Consider the following 16878-nt stretch of genomic DNA (forward strand, 5'->3'; position numbering starts at 1 on the left):
TGGTTCCTCTTATAGAATATTAGCTCAAAAGTATTGTGGATCTCCTGCACCTAAATATAAACAGTACCAGCACGCAAAATGAGTAACAGAACCTATTTCAGTCCAACTCAAGAACTGATAAGAAGTAATCAGGGTTATGGAAAGGGAGAAAGATATTTCAGATACACTGAGGATCTGTTGTCATTCTAAATGGATGTTTGCTTGACGTTTGAGGTGAAGAAAATTTTACTTTGAGAAGCTTCACAGGTCATTAGTGGTGGTGCGTTAAGCCAATCAGAAGACTGGAATAATAATATTGAATACATTAACATAAATTACCATAACCAACGTTTAGACCGACACTCCTGAGTGGCACAGCGGTCTAAGGCATCACTACAGACCCGGGTTTATTCCCGGGCCGTGTCACAACCGGCTGTGATCGGGAGTCCCATAGGGCGGCGCACAACTGGCCCAGTGTCATCTGGGTTAGGGGAGGGGTTTGGCCAGGGGGGGCTTTACTTGGCTCATCGCGCTCTAGTGACCCCTTGTGGCGGGCCGGGCGCATACAGGAAAAAAACTCTGGTCAGTTGAACGGTGTTTCCTCAGACACATTGGTGCGGCTGGCTTCCGGGTTAAGCTGGTACATATTTCGGCGAATGCATGACTCGACATTCGCCTCCCGAGCCCGTTGGGGAGTTGCAACGATGACACGAGATCAAAATTGGGGAGAAATGGGGTGTAAAATATACAAAAAGTAACAAACATTGTAGATTAGAAATGATAGGAATTAACGGTAAATATACAACTGGTGATATTATGCAATGGGGAATTAATATAGACTTAAAAATCAAACAATTCACACAATGCAGTTCTGAAACAATGAATGGGAACATCTGCCGAGAGAGAGAGCGCATTCTGGAGAGAGAACTGTCCATTGTGCCTCTGGACACATGGTCAATCCCCACGCCAGCATTTGGCCGTGCAGCATTTACGTTGATACAGCCTCTACGTTGATACAGCCTCGGCAGTAGTCAGGGCCCTTCACGCTTCACGGAACAGTGCAGAGCTGTTGTCAAAGTAGCGAAGTTTGTGTTTTCACCAGGATGTACCGCCCCCACCTACCGTCAACCAATCATGTCAATGCAGAGCTACACAGAGCCCTGAGCATTTTTCAAACATTTGGGAGGCGCATGGTAATGTGGTACGGAGCCGGATTTGACCTCTGCGTGTCTCTAGGGGGTCCGCCATTACGTCACACCCTCCATATGGAGCCTCCCACCACATTTCAGATCAAACAGAAATGGGCTTTTAGTCTAGGCCTCCGCAATGGATTAGTTCACTGAGATGGGCGCAATATGTTACTACTTAACTAAAACAATCTCGGTCGACCAACAGCCTAAGGACCAAACAATCGACTAATTGGGGTCAGCCCTAGTCCCCATAGAATCATCTTTTTAAGTTCCATGTAGAAACTTTTTGGGTTCCATTGTAGAACCTTCAGTGGAAAGTGTTCTACACATGGAACCCAAAAGTGTTCTACCTGGAACCAAAAAGGGTTCTTTAAAGGGTTGAGTGAAGTTGACTTACTCGTAATCACCATAACCTTGGCAAACACCGCCTTGCTACCCGCATCAGACTGAAAAAAACAAAAACAATATTTAGTGTTCCAATACATTTCAGAAGCAGTCTCGGAGTAGAGTATATATGAACATTCAGCGTTAGGAGCAATTGATTAGCAGTACCTTGGGCTGTTTGACCAGGTCCAGGAGATCTTTGACATGGTGTCTCAACATGTTCTGACACTTCCACATCTCATTCAGAGCCCTGGGGGGGAAGAGAGAGAGGGGGCTATTAAAACACATAGTAAGTCGGCAACAGAGGCTCTGCTAAAGGAGGGCAGTAGCATTGATGAGGTATGTATGGAGGAGGCTGGAGACAGAACCTCTGCTGACTGAAGCATGTTTTCATCACCAGTAAAAAACTGCCAGCCGTTGGCGGCTAACAGCTAAGAACTGCTAGCCGTTGGCTGCTAACTGCTAAGAACTGCTAGCCGTTGGCTGCTAACTGCTAAGAACTGCTAGCCGTTGGCTGCTAACAGCTAAGAACTGCTAGCCGTTGGCTGCTAACAGCTAAGAACTGCTAGCCGTTGGCTGCTAACAGCTAAGAACTGCTAGCCGTTGGCTGCTAACAGCTAAGAACTGCTAGCCGTTGGCTGCTAACAGCTAAGAACTGCTAGCCGTTGGCTGCTAACAGCTAAGAACTGCTAGCCGTTGGTGGCTAACAGCTAAGAACTGCTAGCCGTTGGCGGCTAACAGCTAAGAACTGCTAGCCGTTGGCTGCTAACAGCTGAGAACTGCTAGCCGTTGGCTGCTAACAGCTGAGAACTGCTAGCCGTTGGCTGCTAACAGCTGAGAACTTCTAGCCGTTGGCGGCTAACAGCTAAGAACTGCTAGCCGTTGGCTGTTAACAGCTGAGAACTGCTAGCCGTTGGCTGCTAACAGCTGAGAAACTGATAGCTAACTGGCAAACACAAAAACCGTCTCAAACTTTGGGAGGAGACACCACCAGAAATGGTCATATCGCCCTCTAGTGCGGAACGTAAGAACTGCCAAAGATGTACAGTCAAAGAGGAGAATAACGAATTATTCAATTATTCAGTTTTCCGAAATAGAGGCATACTAAGACAAATTAAACGTGACAGAGTGTAAATGATAACACATTATAGTGCAGGAAATTAAGAAATGGATTTAAATGCTGGACGTGAATGATGATATTAAACAATTAATTTAGCAAATGGGCAAAAGCTGTGTGCATTAAGGAAATGGAAGCCTGGCTCAAATGGAAGCCTGGCTCAAATAGAAGCCTGGCTCAAATAGAAGCCTGGCTCAAATAGAAGCCTGGCTCAAATGGAAGCCTGGCTCAAATAGAAGCCTGGCTCAAATAGAAGCCTGGCTCAAATAGAAGCCTGGCTCAAATAGAAGCCTGGCTCAAATAGACGCCTGGCTCAAATAGAAGCCTGGCTCAAATAGAAGCCTGGCTCAAATAGAAGCCTGGCTCAAATGGAAGCCTGGCTCAAATAGAAGCCTGGCTCAAATAGAAGCCTGGCTCAAATAGAAGCCTGGCTCAAATAGAAGCCTGGCTCAAATAGAAGCCTGGCTCAAATAGAAGCCTGGCTCAAATGGAAGCCTGGCTCCACCTGTTTTGTTCAGTGATTTAAGCAAATAAACACCCAGACTATTAATTTAAGTTTTACGGAGTACAATTACTGTGCCAGCCCCTAAGCATTAGTACATTACAGCAGCAGAAGTACAATACAGCAGCAGAAGTACAATACAGTAGCATTGGTTAAGTATAGAGGGAGCTGAAAGGTAGGGAGGGAGCTGGAGTCAAAAATAGGACAAGGCCTAATTGTAAGTGTGAGACTTACTTGACAGCGTTAGTGTCCAGGGTAGGGAGGGAGGAACAGGAGACTTACTTGACAGCGTTAGTGTCCAGGGTAGGGAGGGAGGAACAGGAGACTTACTTGACAGCGTTAGTGTCCAGGGTAGCGTAGAGATAATACAAACACTTCATCCTCTCTGTGGTCTCCAGGTTGTGAGGTACCATGTACTGGGCAAAGATACGCTCTACCAACAACCTGACAGACAGAAGAGAGAGGAGAGGAGAGGAGGGGAGGAGAGAGAGGATGTGAGGAGGGAGAGAGGATGTGAGGAGAGAGAGAGGATGTGAGGAGAGAGAGAGGATGTGAGGAGAGAGAGAGGATGTGAGGAGAGAGAGAGAGGATGGAGAGAGGGGATGTGAGGGAGAGAGGAGAGGATGTGAGGGAGAAGATGTGAGGAGAGAGGATGTGAAGAGAGAGGATGAGAGGAGAGGATGGAGAGAGGGGATGTGAGGGAGAGAGGATGTGAGGAGAGGATGAGAGGAGAGGATGTGAAGAGAGGATGGAGAGAGGGGATGTGAGGGAGAGAGGATGTGAGGAGAGGATGAGAGGAGAGAGAGGATTTGAAGAGGGAGAGGGTGTGAGGAGGGAGAGAGGATGTGAGGGAGAAGATGTGAGGAGAGGATGGAGAAAGGGGATGTGAGGGAAAAAGGATGTGAGGAGAGGATGGAGAGAGGGGATGTGAGGGAGAAGATGTGAGGAGAGGATAAGAGGAGAGGATGGAAAGAGGGGATGTGAGGGAGAGAGGATGTGAGGAGAGGATGTGAGGGAGAAGATGTGAGGAGAGAGGAGAGAGAGGATGTGAGGAGGGAGAGAGGATATGAGGGAGAGAGGATGTGAAGAGAGAGAGAGGATATGAGGGAGAAGATGTGAGTAGAGAGGATGTGAAGAGAGAGGATGTGAAGAGAGGATGTGAAGAGAGGATGGAGAGAGGGGATGTGAGGGAGAGGATGTGAGGAGAGGATGGAGAGAGGGGATGTGAGGGAGAGAGGATGTGAGGAGAGGATGTGAGGGAGAGGGGATGTGAGGGAGAGAGGATGTGAGGAGAGGATGGAGAGAGGGGATGTGAGGGAGAGAGGATGTGAGGAGAGGATGGAGAGAGGGGATGTGAGGGAGAAGATGTGAGGAGAGGATGGAGAAAGGGGATGTGATGGAGAGAGGATGTGAGGGAGAGGGGATGTGAGGGAGAGGGGATGTGAGGGAGAGGGGATGTGAGGGAGAGAGGGGATGTGAGGGAGAGAGGGGATGTGAGGGAGAGGATGTGAGGGGGAGAGGATGTGAGGGAGAGAGGATGAGAGGAGAGAGAGGATGAGAGGAGAGGGGATGTGAGGGAGAGGATGTGAGGGAGAGAGGATGTGAGGAGAAAGGATGAGATGAGAGAGGGGATGTGAGGAGAGGATGAGAGGAAGGGGGGAGGAAAGGTTATAAAGAGGAGAGAAACGAGAGAGAGTTATAACATTACAGGGGGATATAGGGAGCTCTATTTTATTTCAGTCTCAATCCAAACCCCTCTGACCCCTCTCCATCGTTATATTCTACCAGTCTCTCTCTCCCCTCCTCCACTCTCAGCAGTGTAGGAGTCTCTTGGAGTCGATCATTTCTCATTACACTAATTTAACAGAATTATATTTTTACATCTGCCAGCACACACTCTCTGTAATCTAACCCTTCTTTCCATTTAGACACAGACTTGTTGTGAATCTCTGTACTTCCCTTCACACACACACACACACACACACACACACACACACACACACACACACACACACACACACACAACACACACACACACACACACCTTCCTACCTGTCCCACCCCCTCCCAGCGTCCCCCCTACCTGTCATCGATGCTGTTCTGGTAGTAGATGTGTAGTAGTTTATCTTTGATCCAGGAGATCTGATTGGCTGCCTCCTTGCCCCCCTCTCCCTGGAGAGAGTACTTCTTATAGATCTGAGCCAATCCCATCATGGCCTCTTTACGCACACGCCACTATGGAGGGAGGGAGAAGAGTGGAGTAGGGAGAGAGAGGGAGAGAGAAGAGTGGAGAGAGGGAGGGAGAAGAGTGGAGAGAGGGAGGGAGAAGAGTGGAGAGAGAGGGAGGGAGAAGAGTGGAGAGAGAGGGAGGGAGAAGAGTGGAGAGAGAGAGGGAGAGAGAGGGAGGGAGAAGAGTGGAGAAGGCAGAGAAAGGGAGGGAGAAGTGTGGAGAAGGGAGAGAGGGAGGGAAAAGAGTGGAGAGAGGGAGGGAGAAGAGTGTTGAGAGAGAGGGAGGGAGAAGTGTGGAGAAGGGAGAGAGAGGGAGGGAGAAGTGTGGAGAAGGGAGAGAGGGAGGGAAAAGAGTGGAGAGAGGGAGGGAGAAGAGTGTTGAGAGAGAGGGAGGGAGAAGTGTGGAGAAGGGAGAGAGAGGGAGGGAGAAGTGTGGAGAAGGAGAGAAAGGGAGGGAGAAGTGTGGAGAAGGGAGAGAGGGGAGGGAGAAGAGTGGAGAAGGAGAGAAAGGGAGGGAGAAGTGTGGAGAAGGGAGAGAGAGGGAGGGAGAAGAGTGGAGAAGGGAGAGAGAGGGAGGGAGAAGTGTGGAGAAGGGAGAGAGAGGGAGGGAGAAGAGTGGAGAAGGGAGAGAGGGAGGGAGAAGAGTGGAGAAGGCAGAGAAAGGAGGGAGAAGTGTGGAGAAGGGAGAGAGAGGAGGGAGAAGAGTGGAGAAGGGAGAGAGAGGGAGGGAGAAGAGTGGAGAAGGCAGAGAAAGGGAGGGAGAAGTGTGGAGAAGGGAGAGAGGGAGGGAAAAGAGTGGAGAGAGGGAGGGAGAAGAGTGTTGAGAGAGAGGGAGGGAGAAGTGTGGAGAAGGGAGAGAGAGGGAGGGAGAAGAGTGGAGAGAGGGGGGAGAGGGAGGGAGAAGTGTGGAGAAGGGAGAGAGAGGGAGGGAGAAGAGTGGAGAGAGGGAGGGAGAAGAGTGGAGAAGGAAGAGAGAGGGATGGAGAAGGGAGAGAGAGCGAGGGAGAAGAGTGGAGAAGGGAGAGAGAGGGGGAAGAGAGAGAGGGGGGGAGAAGAGTGGAGAAGGGAGAGAGAGGGGGGGAGAAGAGAGAGAGAGGGGGAGAAGAGTGGAGAAGGGGGGAGAGGGGAAGAGAGAGACAGACAGCAAAACGTTGACCACTAGGAAGTTCACAACAACCCATACTAGTCCATTCCGTGCTAAAAACACCAACCCATACCCTCTTGTCCAGAGTCCTCTCCTTGACAAAGTTCAGCAGGGCGTCGTTTACCAGAGTCAGGTCCTTCTTGGCCGCCGTTACTATGGAGACGATGACATCGTGACGGATGGCCTCCTCGGGGTCATGTGACCTAACCTTCAGGAATTCTGGGAAACGTAAGAGGGACAGATAGACTCCCGATCAATAACTTTCACATGATTGACTGATCAATTGATTGATTGACTGACTGTTTGGTTGCTAGATTGATCAACAGTTACCAGTCTTTTGCTAGGTAAGGCTGATCAATGATCACACTGATTATTGACTGACTGGCTGGCTGACATGATAGTTCCTGTGAGGTCCTTGGCCAGGTCTGGTTCATGATAATAATGATAGTTATCTGTGAGGTCCTTGGCCAGGTCTGGTTCATGATAATAATGATAGTTCTCTGTGAGGTCCTTGGCCAGGTCTGGTTCATGATAATATTGATAGTTATCTGTGAGGTCCTTGGCCAGGTCTGGTTCATGATAATAATGATAGTTATCTGTGAGGTCCTTGGCCAGGTCTGGTTCATGATAATATTGATAGTTATCTGTGAGGTCCTTGGCCAGGTCTGGTTCATGATAATATTGATAGTTACCTGTGAGGTCCTTGGCCAGGTCTGGTTCATGATAATATTGATAGTTACCTGTGAGGTCCTTGGCCAGGTCTGGTTCATGATAATAATGATAGTTATCTGTGAGGTCCTTGGCCAGGTCTGGTTCATGATAATAATGATAGTTCCTGTGAGGTCCTTGGCCAGGTCTGGTTCATGATAATATTGATAGTTACCTGTGAGGTCCTTGGCCAGGTCTGGTTCATGATAATAATGATAGTTCCTGTGAGGTCCTTGGCCAGGTCTGGTTCATGATAATAATGATAGTTATCTGTGAGATCCTTGGCCAGGTCTGGTTCATGATAATATTGATAGTTCCTGTGAGGTCCTTGGCCAGGTCTGGTTCATGATAATATTGATAGTTCCTGTGAGGTCCTTGGCCAGGTCTGGTTCATGATAATATTGATAGTTATCTGTGAGATCCTTGGCCAGGTCTGGTTCATGATAATAATGATAGTTATCTGTGAGATCCTTGGCCAGGTCTGGTTCATGATAATATTGATAGTTATCTGTGAGATCCTTGGCCAGGTCTGGTTCATGATAATAATGATAGTTATCTGTGAGGTCCTTGGCCAGGTCTGGTTCATGATAATATTGATAGTTATCTGTGAGGTCCTTGGCCAGGTCTGGTTCATGATAATAATGATAGTTATCTGTGAGATCCTTGGCCAGGTCTGGTTCATGATAATAATGATAGTTATCTGTGAGGTCCTTGGCCAGGTCTGGTTCATGATAATAATGATAGTTATCTGTGAGGTCCTTGGCCAGGTCTGGTTCATGATAATAATGATAGTTATCTGTGAGGTCCTTGGCCAGGTCTGGTTCATGATAATAATGATAGTTATCTGTGAGGTCCTTGGCCAGGTCTGGTTCATGATAATAATGATAGTTCCTGTGAGGTCCTTGGCCAGGTCTGGTTCATGATAATAATGATAGTTCCTGTGAGGTCCTTGGCCAGGTCTGGTTCATGATAATATTGATAGTTACCTGTGAGGTCCTTGGCCAGGTCTGGTTCATGATAATAATGATAGTTATCTGTCCTAGGTCTGGTTCATGATAATATTGATAGTTACCTGTGAGGTCCTTGGCCAGGTCTGGTTCATGATAATAATGATAGTTATCGGTGAGATCCTTGGCCAGGTCTGGTTCATGATAATATTGATAGTTATCGGTGAGATCCTTGGCCAGGTCTGGTTCATGATAATAATGATAGTTCCTGTGAGGTCCTTGGCCAGGTCTGGGTGGATGGTTCATGATAATATTGATAGTTACCTGTGAGGTCCTTGGCCAGGTCTGGTTCATGATAATAATGATAGTTATCTGTGAGATCCTTGGCCAGGTCTGGTTCATGATAATAATGATAGTTATCTGTGAGATCCTTGGCCAGGTCTGGTTCATGATAATAATGATAGTTCCTGTGAGGTCCTTGGCCAGGTCTGGGTGGATGGTTCATGATAATATTGATAGTTACCTGTGAGGTCCTTGGCCAGGTCTGGGTGGTTCATGAGACAGTGGGAGGCAAACTTGACACACTCCAGTCTGATGGGCACGTGGATATCATTGAACCTGACAAGACACAAACAACAACCTCTAAAAAAAAACAATTACCGTAGAAGCCTGACAATCTATGCATCTGTAACACACAGAGCTGTGTCTTACTATACTTGTGATAACTTTTTGGGGACCAACAATTTATTCCCATTGAAAATCCTATTTACCTTAAATATAACCCTTAACCTAAGCCTTAAACCTAAGCCTAATTCTAAACCTAAAATAGCCTTTTTACAAGTGAGGACCAGCTAAATGTCCTGGTACTCACAAGTAGAGGTCGACCGATTATGATTTTTCAACGCCGATACCGATTATTGGAGGACCAAAAAAAAGCAGATACCGATTAATCGGACAATTTTTTGTTGTTGTTGTAATAATGACAATTACAACAATACTGAATGAGCACTTATTTTAACTTAATATAATACGTCAATAAAAATAAATGTAGCCTCAAATAAACAATGAAACATGTTCAATTTGGTTTAAATATTGCAAAAACAAAGTGTTGGACAAGAAAGTAAAAGTGCAATATGTGCCATGTAAGACAGCTAACGTTTAAGTTCCTTGCTCAGAACATGAGAATATATGAAAGCTGGTGGTTCCTTTTAACATGAGTCTTCAATATTCCCAGGTAAGAAGTTTTAGGTTGTAGTTATTATAGGAATTATAGGACTATTTCCCTCTATACCATTTGTATTTCATTAACCTTTGACTATTGGATGACCTTATAGGCACTTTAGTATTGCCAATGTAACAGCATAGCTTCCGTCCCTCTCCTCGCTCCTCCCTGGGCTCGAACCAGCAACACAACGACAACAGCCACCATCGAAGCAGCGTTACCCATGCAGAGCAAGGGGAACAACTACTAGAAGGCTCAGAGCGAGTGACGTTTGAAACGCTATTAGTGTGCGCTAACTAGCTAGCCATTTCACTTCGGTTACACCAGCCTCATCTCGGGAGTTGATAGGCTTGAAGTCATAAACAGTGCTGTGCTTGCGAAGAGCTGCTGGCAAAACGCACGAAAGTGCTGTTTGAATTAATGCTTACGAGCCTGCTGGTGCCTACCACCGCTCAGTCAGACTGCTCTATCAAATCATAGACTTAATTATAACATAATAACACACAGAAATACGAGTGTTAGGTCATTAATATGGTCCATTACGGAAACTATCATCTCGAAAACAAGGCGTTTATTCTTTCAGTGTAATACGGAACCGTTCCGTATTCTATCTAACAGGTGGCATCCATCAGTCTAAATATTCCTGTTACATTGCACAACCTTCAATGTTATGACATAATTACGTAAAATTCTGGCAAATTAGTTCGCAACGAGCCAGGCGGCCCAAACTGTTGCATATACCCTGACTCTGCGTGCAATGAACCCAAGAGAAGTGACACAATTTCACCTGGTTAATATTGCCTGCTAACCTGGATTTCTTTTAGCTAAATATGCAGGTTTAAAAATATACACTTCTGTGTATTTATTTTAAGAAAGGCATTGATGTTTATGGTTCGGTACACATGGAGCAACGGCAAGTCCTTTTTCACGATCGCGCACTGCATCGATTATATGCAACGCAGGACACGCTAGATAAACTAGTAATATCATCAACCGTGTGTAGTTATAACTAGTGATTATGATTGATTGATTGTTTTTTTTATAAGATAAGTTTAATGCTAGCTAGCAACTTACCTTGGCTTACTGCATTCGTGTAACAGTTGGGCTCCTTGTGAGGCAGGTGGTTAGAGCGTTGGACTAGTTAACTAAGGTTGCAAGATTGAATCCCTGAGCTGACAATGTAAAAATCTGTCGTTCTGCCCCTGAACAAGGCAGTTAACCCACCATTCCTAGACCATCATTGAAAATAAGAATGTGTTCTTAACTGACTTGCCTAGTTAAAAAAAATATTACATTTTTATTTAAAATTTAAAAAATGTAAATTATTATTATTTTTTAAACGGCCAAAAATACAGATTTACGATTGTTATGAAAACTTGAAATCGGCCCTATTTTAAATCGGCCATTCCGATTAATTGGGCGACCTCTACTCACAAGTATAGTAACAAGTATAGTAAAACGTGTACACACACACACACACACACACACACACACACACACACACACACACACACACAGGTGTAACAGGTTAGATAGAGGAAAAACACCCTCTCTCTGTCTCACCTGCCCAGGTAACACTGCCACAGGGGTTTGTTCTGTGCTGCCAGCTCCGAGTCTTTGGCTCCAAACATCTTAGCTAACAGCTTGACCACCTGGAGACGCTCATCATTATCATTACTCTGGAGAGGAGGAGAGAAAGAGAGAGAGAGAGGGAGGGAGAGCAGAGAAAGAGTAGAGGGAGGGAGGGGTTATCATTCAGTAAACGAGAGGTAGTTTGTCCTTGAGGTAGGTGTGTGTGTGGGTGTGTGTGTGTGTGTGTGCGTGCTATACCTTCAGTTTAAACTCTAGCTGTGGTAGTACAGACAGCAGTAGATGGCTGTCTATGTTGTAGAGCTCCAGGATCAGGTCAAACACATGTTCTGACAGATCACTGACAGACGTCTTCCCCAACATCAACACCAGGTTGAAGAACTGATGGAGAGACACAGAGAGAGACACAGAGAAAGAGATACAAAGAGAGAGACACAGAGAAAGAGATACAAAGAGAGAGAGAGAGAGAGAGAGAGAGAGAGAGAGAGAGAGAGAGAGAGAGAGAGAGAAAGAGAGACAGAGAGTTTATGTGTGACAAAGAGAGACACAGAGAGACACAAAGAGAGACAGAGAGAGAGACACAGGAGAGAGAGAGACAAAGAGAGATAAAGAGCAACAGAGAGAGAAAGAGCAACAGAGAGAGAGACAGAGGTGAGAGAGACAGAGGTGACAGAGAGAGAGACAGAGAGAGAGACAGAGAGAGAGACAGAGGTGACACAGAGACAGAGACAGAGGTGACAGAGAATGACAGAGAGCGAGAGACAGAGAGCGAGAGACAGAGAGCGAGAGACAGAGAGCGAGAGACAGAGAGCGAGAGACAGAGAGCGAGACAGAGAGCATTAGTACAAACACAACTGTCAATATCACATTGCACGAGCAACTTCCCGAAACCCAAGATAAGAAAGAGAGAACGGCGGAGAGAGAGAGAGATGAGAGGTGCAGTAAAGTCTACTTACATTAGTGATGTAGGGCTCTATAGCCTGAGCTGTTCTCTTCAGCAGAGCCTTGGCCAGGTCATACGCCTGCTTGTTCAGGTTCTACAACAACAACGTTTTATTAAGAAAATAAAGAGACATGCACATGGTGAAAGAGGCGTTTCTTCTACTTTTAATTGTACTTTTATTTTATTTAAAATGTATATGAGCCATTTAAGTAAATCATATTTTATAGAAAACAAACACACAAAAAAAATATATATATGTTACAGATACTGCCATTATAAGAACTGTGTCCTGCAGTACCTTTCACCACCAGCAGGGGTCTCACAGTATTACTGAACACAGAGACAGACTGGTTCACAGTATTACTGAACACAGAGACAGACTGATTCACAGTATTACTGAACACAGAGACAGACTGATTCACAGTATTACTGAACACAGAGACAGACTGATTCACAGTATTACTGAACACAGAGACAGACTGATTCACAGTATTACTGAACACAGAGACAGACTGATTCACAGTATTACTGAACACAGAGACAGACTGGTTCACAGTATTACTGAACACAGAGACAGACTGATTCACAGTATTACTGAACACAGAGACAGACTGGTTCACAGTATTACTGAACACAGAGACAGACTGATTCACAGTATTACTCTACACAGAGACAGACTGATTCACAGTATTACTGAACACAGAGACAGACTGATTCACAGTATTAGTGAACACAGAGACAGACTGATTCACAGTATTACTGAACACAGAGACAGACTGGTTCACAGTATTACTGAACACAGAGACAGACTGGTTCACAGTATTACTGAACACAGAGACAGACTGATTCACAGTATTACTGAACACAGAGACAGACTGATTCACAGTATTACTGAACACAGAGACAGACTGATTCACAGTATTAGTGAACACAGAGACAGACTGATTCACAGTATTACTGAACACAGAGACAGACATTCACAGTATTACTGAACACAGAGACAGACTGATTCACAGTATTACTGAACACAGAGACAGACTGATTCACAGTATTAGTGAACACAGAGACAGACTGATTCACAGTATTACTGAACACAGAGACAGACTGGTTCACAGTATTACTGAACACAGAGACAGACTGATTCACAGTATTACTGAACACAGAGACAGACTGATTCACAGTATTACTGAACACAGAGACAGACTGATTCACAGTACCAGAAACACTGGATGCAGTGATTAGCCAACACTCCAGCCAGCGGGCTAACACTCTAAGGCTAAATACAACAGTGTGTGTGTGTGTGTTTTCAGTTGTGTGTGTGTGTGTGTGTGTGTGTGTGTTTTCAGTGTGTGTGTGTGTGTGTGTTTTTCAGTGTGTTTTCAGTGTGTGTTTTCAGTGTGTTTTCAGTGTGTGTGTGTGTGTGTGTGTGTGTGTGTGTGTGTGTGTGTGTGTGTTTTTCAGTGTGTGTGTGTTTTCAGTGTGTGTGTTTTCAGTGTGTGTGTGTGTGTGTGTGTGTACCTTGTGTGCAGGCACCAGATTGACCAGCACAGTGTCCAGTAGTTCCTGTGACACGCTGTCTCCCTCACAGACGATGGAACTCATCAGATCCACCATGTGCATGTGCACCTTCTGGTTGTGCCCGTTGCTACGGAAACAGGAGTCAAGTAAAATCACATTTTGTCGCTATAACACTGTTCATTAAAAAAAAAACAGATCTTTACAGTACACTCTGTGGCCAGTTTATTAGGTACACCAATCTAGTACCGGGTCAGACCCCCAGAACAGCCTGACTTCTTCGGGGAATGGATTCTACAAGGTGGGTTGTTAAAAACGTAGCTCAATTGGTATCAAGGGACCTAACGTGTGCCAGGAAATCATTCCCCAGACCATTATACCAACACCACCAGTCTGTACCATTAACACCAGGCAGGATGGGGCCAGACCATTATACCACCAGCCTGTACCATTAACACCAGGCAGGATGGGCCCAGACCATTATACCACCAGTCTGTACCATTAACACCAGGCAGGATGGGGCCAAACCATTATACCACCAGTCTGTACCATTAACACCAGGCAGGATGGGGCCAGACCATTATACCACCAGTCTGTACCATTAACACCAGGCAGGATGGGGCCAGACCATTATACCAACGCCACCAGTCTGTACCATTAACACCAGGCAGGATGGGGCCAGACCATTATACCAACGCCACCAGTCTGTACCATTAACACCAGGCAGGATGGGGCCAGACCATTATACCACCAGTCTGTACCATTAACACCAGGCAGGATGGGGCCAGACCATTATACCACCAGTCTGTACCATTAACACCAGGCAGGATGGGGCCAGACCATTATACCACCAGTCTGTACCATTAACACCAGGCAGGATGGGTCCAGACCATTATACCACCAGCCTGTACCATTAACACCAGGCAGGATGGGTACAGACCATTATACCACCAGCCTGTACCATTAACACCAGGCAGGATGGGTACAGACCATTATACCAACACCACCAGTCTGTACCATTAACACCAGGCAGGATGGGTACAGACCATTATACCAACACCACCAGTCTGTACCATTAACACCAGGCAGGATGGGTACAGACCATTATACCAACACCACCAGTCTGTACCATTAACACCAGGCAGGATGGGGCCAGACCATTATACCACCAGTCTGTACCATTAACACCAGGCAGGATGGGCCCAGACCATTATACCACCAGTCTGTACCATTAACACCAGGCAGGATGGGGCCAGACCATTATACCACCAGTCTGTACCATTAACACCAGGCAGGATGGGTACAGACCATTATACCAACACCACCAGTCTGTACCATTAACACCAGGCAGGATGGGGCCAGACCATTATACCACCAGTCTGTACCATTAACACCAGGCAGGATGGGGCCAGACCATTATACCACCAGTCTGTACCATTAACACCAGGCAGGATGGGGCCAGACCATTATACCAACACCACCAGTCTGTACCATTAACACCAGGCAGGATGGGGCCAGACCATTATACCAACACCACCAGTCTGTACCATTAACACCAGGCAGGATGGGGCCAGACCATTATACCACCAGTCTGTACCATTAACACCAGGCAGGATGGGGCCAGACCATTATACCAACACCACCAGTCTGTACCATTAACACCAGGCAGGATGGGGCCAGACCATTATACCACCAGTCTGTACCATTAACACCAGGCAGGATGGGGCCAGACCATTACACCACCAGTCTGTACCATTAACACCAGGCAGGATGGGGCCAGACCATTATACCAACACCACCAGTCTGTACCATTAACACCAGGCAGGATGGGGCCAGACCATTATACCAACACCACCAGTCTGTACCATTAACACCAGGCAGGATGGGCCAGACCATTATACCACCAGTCTGTACCATTAACACCAGGCAGGATGGGGCCAGACCATTATACCAACACCACCAGTCTGTACCATTAACACCAGGCAGGATGGGGCCAGACCATTATACCACCAGTCTGTACCATTAACACCAGGCAGGATGGGGCCAGACCATTATACCAACACCACCAGTCTGTACCATTAACACCAGGCAGGATGGGGCCAGACCATTATACCACCAGTCTGTACCATTAACACCAGGCAGGATGGGGCTAGACCATTATACCAACACCACCAGTCTGTACCATTAACACCAGGCAGGATGGGCCAGACCATTATACCACCAGTCTGTACCATTAACACCAGGTGATGTTTTTCCACTCCTCAATTGTCCAGGGATGGGAATCGATCTGCCCACTGGAGCCGCTACTTCTTGTTTTTAGCTGATAGGAGCGGAACCCCGCAGCCGTTTCCTAGATACGGGAACAGACGCATCCCGGGAACCGACGATGAAAGCGCGCTCAGTTACTCGCTTTCGCCCATTCTAACGTTTAACCAATCAGTAGCTGAATGCCTCGATGCCGGTCTGCCAGCCACGGCCACGTGACTCACTGTCTGTAGGAGCCAAACATTTCCGTGAACCGGGTGTACCTAGTAAACGGGCCACTGTATGTATCAAGCATCTAGGAGTGCTGATCTAGGATCAGGACCCCTCCTGTCCATGTAATCTTATTCATTGTGACATAAAAAAGGTCAAACTGATCCTAAATCAGCTCTCCTATTCCGAGACACTTGATACATACGGCCCTTGGCTTAAAAGGACAATTTGGCCACGCTTGAACTTTTCTTAGTGACAGGGTGGGTGCACTGTATAACAATATTCTGTGGGGGAATTGAAATGGACAAAAATATATATTTTTAAACATATAATTAATTTTTTTAAAAGGTGTTCAAGTTGTTTTAATGATGTGTTAATTTTATTTAATTTTACCTTCACCCCCCCAAACAAAATATTTACAGGATAACTAAAGAGATAAAATGTTTATTTTAATACATTTAGTACATTATTATCATTACTCACCTTAATAAAATGTTAAGTTGTTGCTAAAAACTTGCCCGTTTTTAGAGGATTGTGGGTAATTCAACATTTATAGACTGATTATATTACACAATGTTGTACGTACGATTGAAGAAACTAAAAGTATACTTCTACATTAGTATTAAGCAGCGTGTTGTACTATGAGGTGTAATGGATCCTGACGATATCTAAAACCCGTCAGACAGAATGACCTTCAATGATCAGACCACCATCACCTTTCTTAACGACAAGAGGCTAATTCAGCAACATGCAATGCTTACAGTTCAACCCCCAGGTAGAATATTCCTGGTGGGCTGAACACTGCACCCCCAGTTGGATATTCCTGGTGGGCTGAACACTGCACCCCCAGGTAGGATCCCCCAGGTAGGATCCCCCAGGTAAGATCTCCCAGGTAGGATCCCCCAGGTGGGATGAACACTGCAACCCCCAGGT

The 16878-nt window shown here is 46.1% G+C and overlaps 1 protein-coding gene and 1 long non-coding RNA gene across 14 annotated transcripts in view; one reads left to right on the plus strand and one right to left on the minus strand.

The window, feature by feature from the left end:
- Positions 1 to 16878, minus strand: part of pds5b (PDS5 cohesin associated factor B) — a 102763-nt gene that overhangs the window by 46887 nt on the left and 38998 nt on the right. For both annotated transcript variants that reach the window (XM_052520427.1, XM_052520426.1), the window contains exons 6-15: positions 13474 to 13600; positions 11969 to 12049; positions 11253 to 11393; positions 10986 to 11101; positions 8724 to 8818; positions 6619 to 6764; positions 5256 to 5407; positions 3503 to 3616; positions 1722 to 1803; positions 1567 to 1615 (exon numbers count right to left, since the gene is read on the minus strand). In XM_052520427.1, the coding sequence (XP_052376387.1) occupies positions 1567 to 1615; positions 1722 to 1803; positions 3503 to 3616; positions 5256 to 5407; positions 6619 to 6764; positions 8724 to 8818; positions 10986 to 11101; positions 11253 to 11393; positions 11969 to 12049; positions 13474 to 13600 (1103 nt within the window). The remainder of the gene's footprint in view (positions 1 to 1566; positions 1616 to 1721; positions 1804 to 3502; positions 3617 to 5255; positions 5408 to 6618; positions 6765 to 8723; positions 8819 to 10985; positions 11102 to 11252; positions 11394 to 11968; positions 12050 to 13473; positions 13601 to 16878) is intronic.
- LOC127930659 (uncharacterized) lies at positions 6772 to 8486 on the plus strand. 12 transcript variants are annotated; one of them, XR_008138633.1, is made up of 6 exons: positions 6772 to 7004; positions 7053 to 7340; positions 7388 to 7435; positions 7769 to 7876; positions 7925 to 8210; positions 8297 to 8486. It is a non-coding gene; the product is annotated as an uncharacterized LOC127930659 (long non-coding RNA). The 12 variants fall into 12 exon arrangements; XR_008138631.1 differs by having other exon boundaries at positions 7053 to 7244; positions 7341 to 7435; XR_008138632.1 differs by lacking the exon at positions 7388 to 7435 and having other exon boundaries at positions 7053 to 7256; positions 7543 to 7876.

The sequence above is a fragment of the Oncorhynchus keta genome, chromosome 6 (genome assembly GCF_023373465.1).
Source record: "Oncorhynchus keta strain PuntledgeMale-10-30-2019 chromosome 6, Oket_V2, whole genome shotgun sequence".
Lineage (NCBI taxonomy): Eukaryota > Metazoa > Chordata > Actinopteri > Salmoniformes > Salmonidae > Oncorhynchus > Oncorhynchus keta.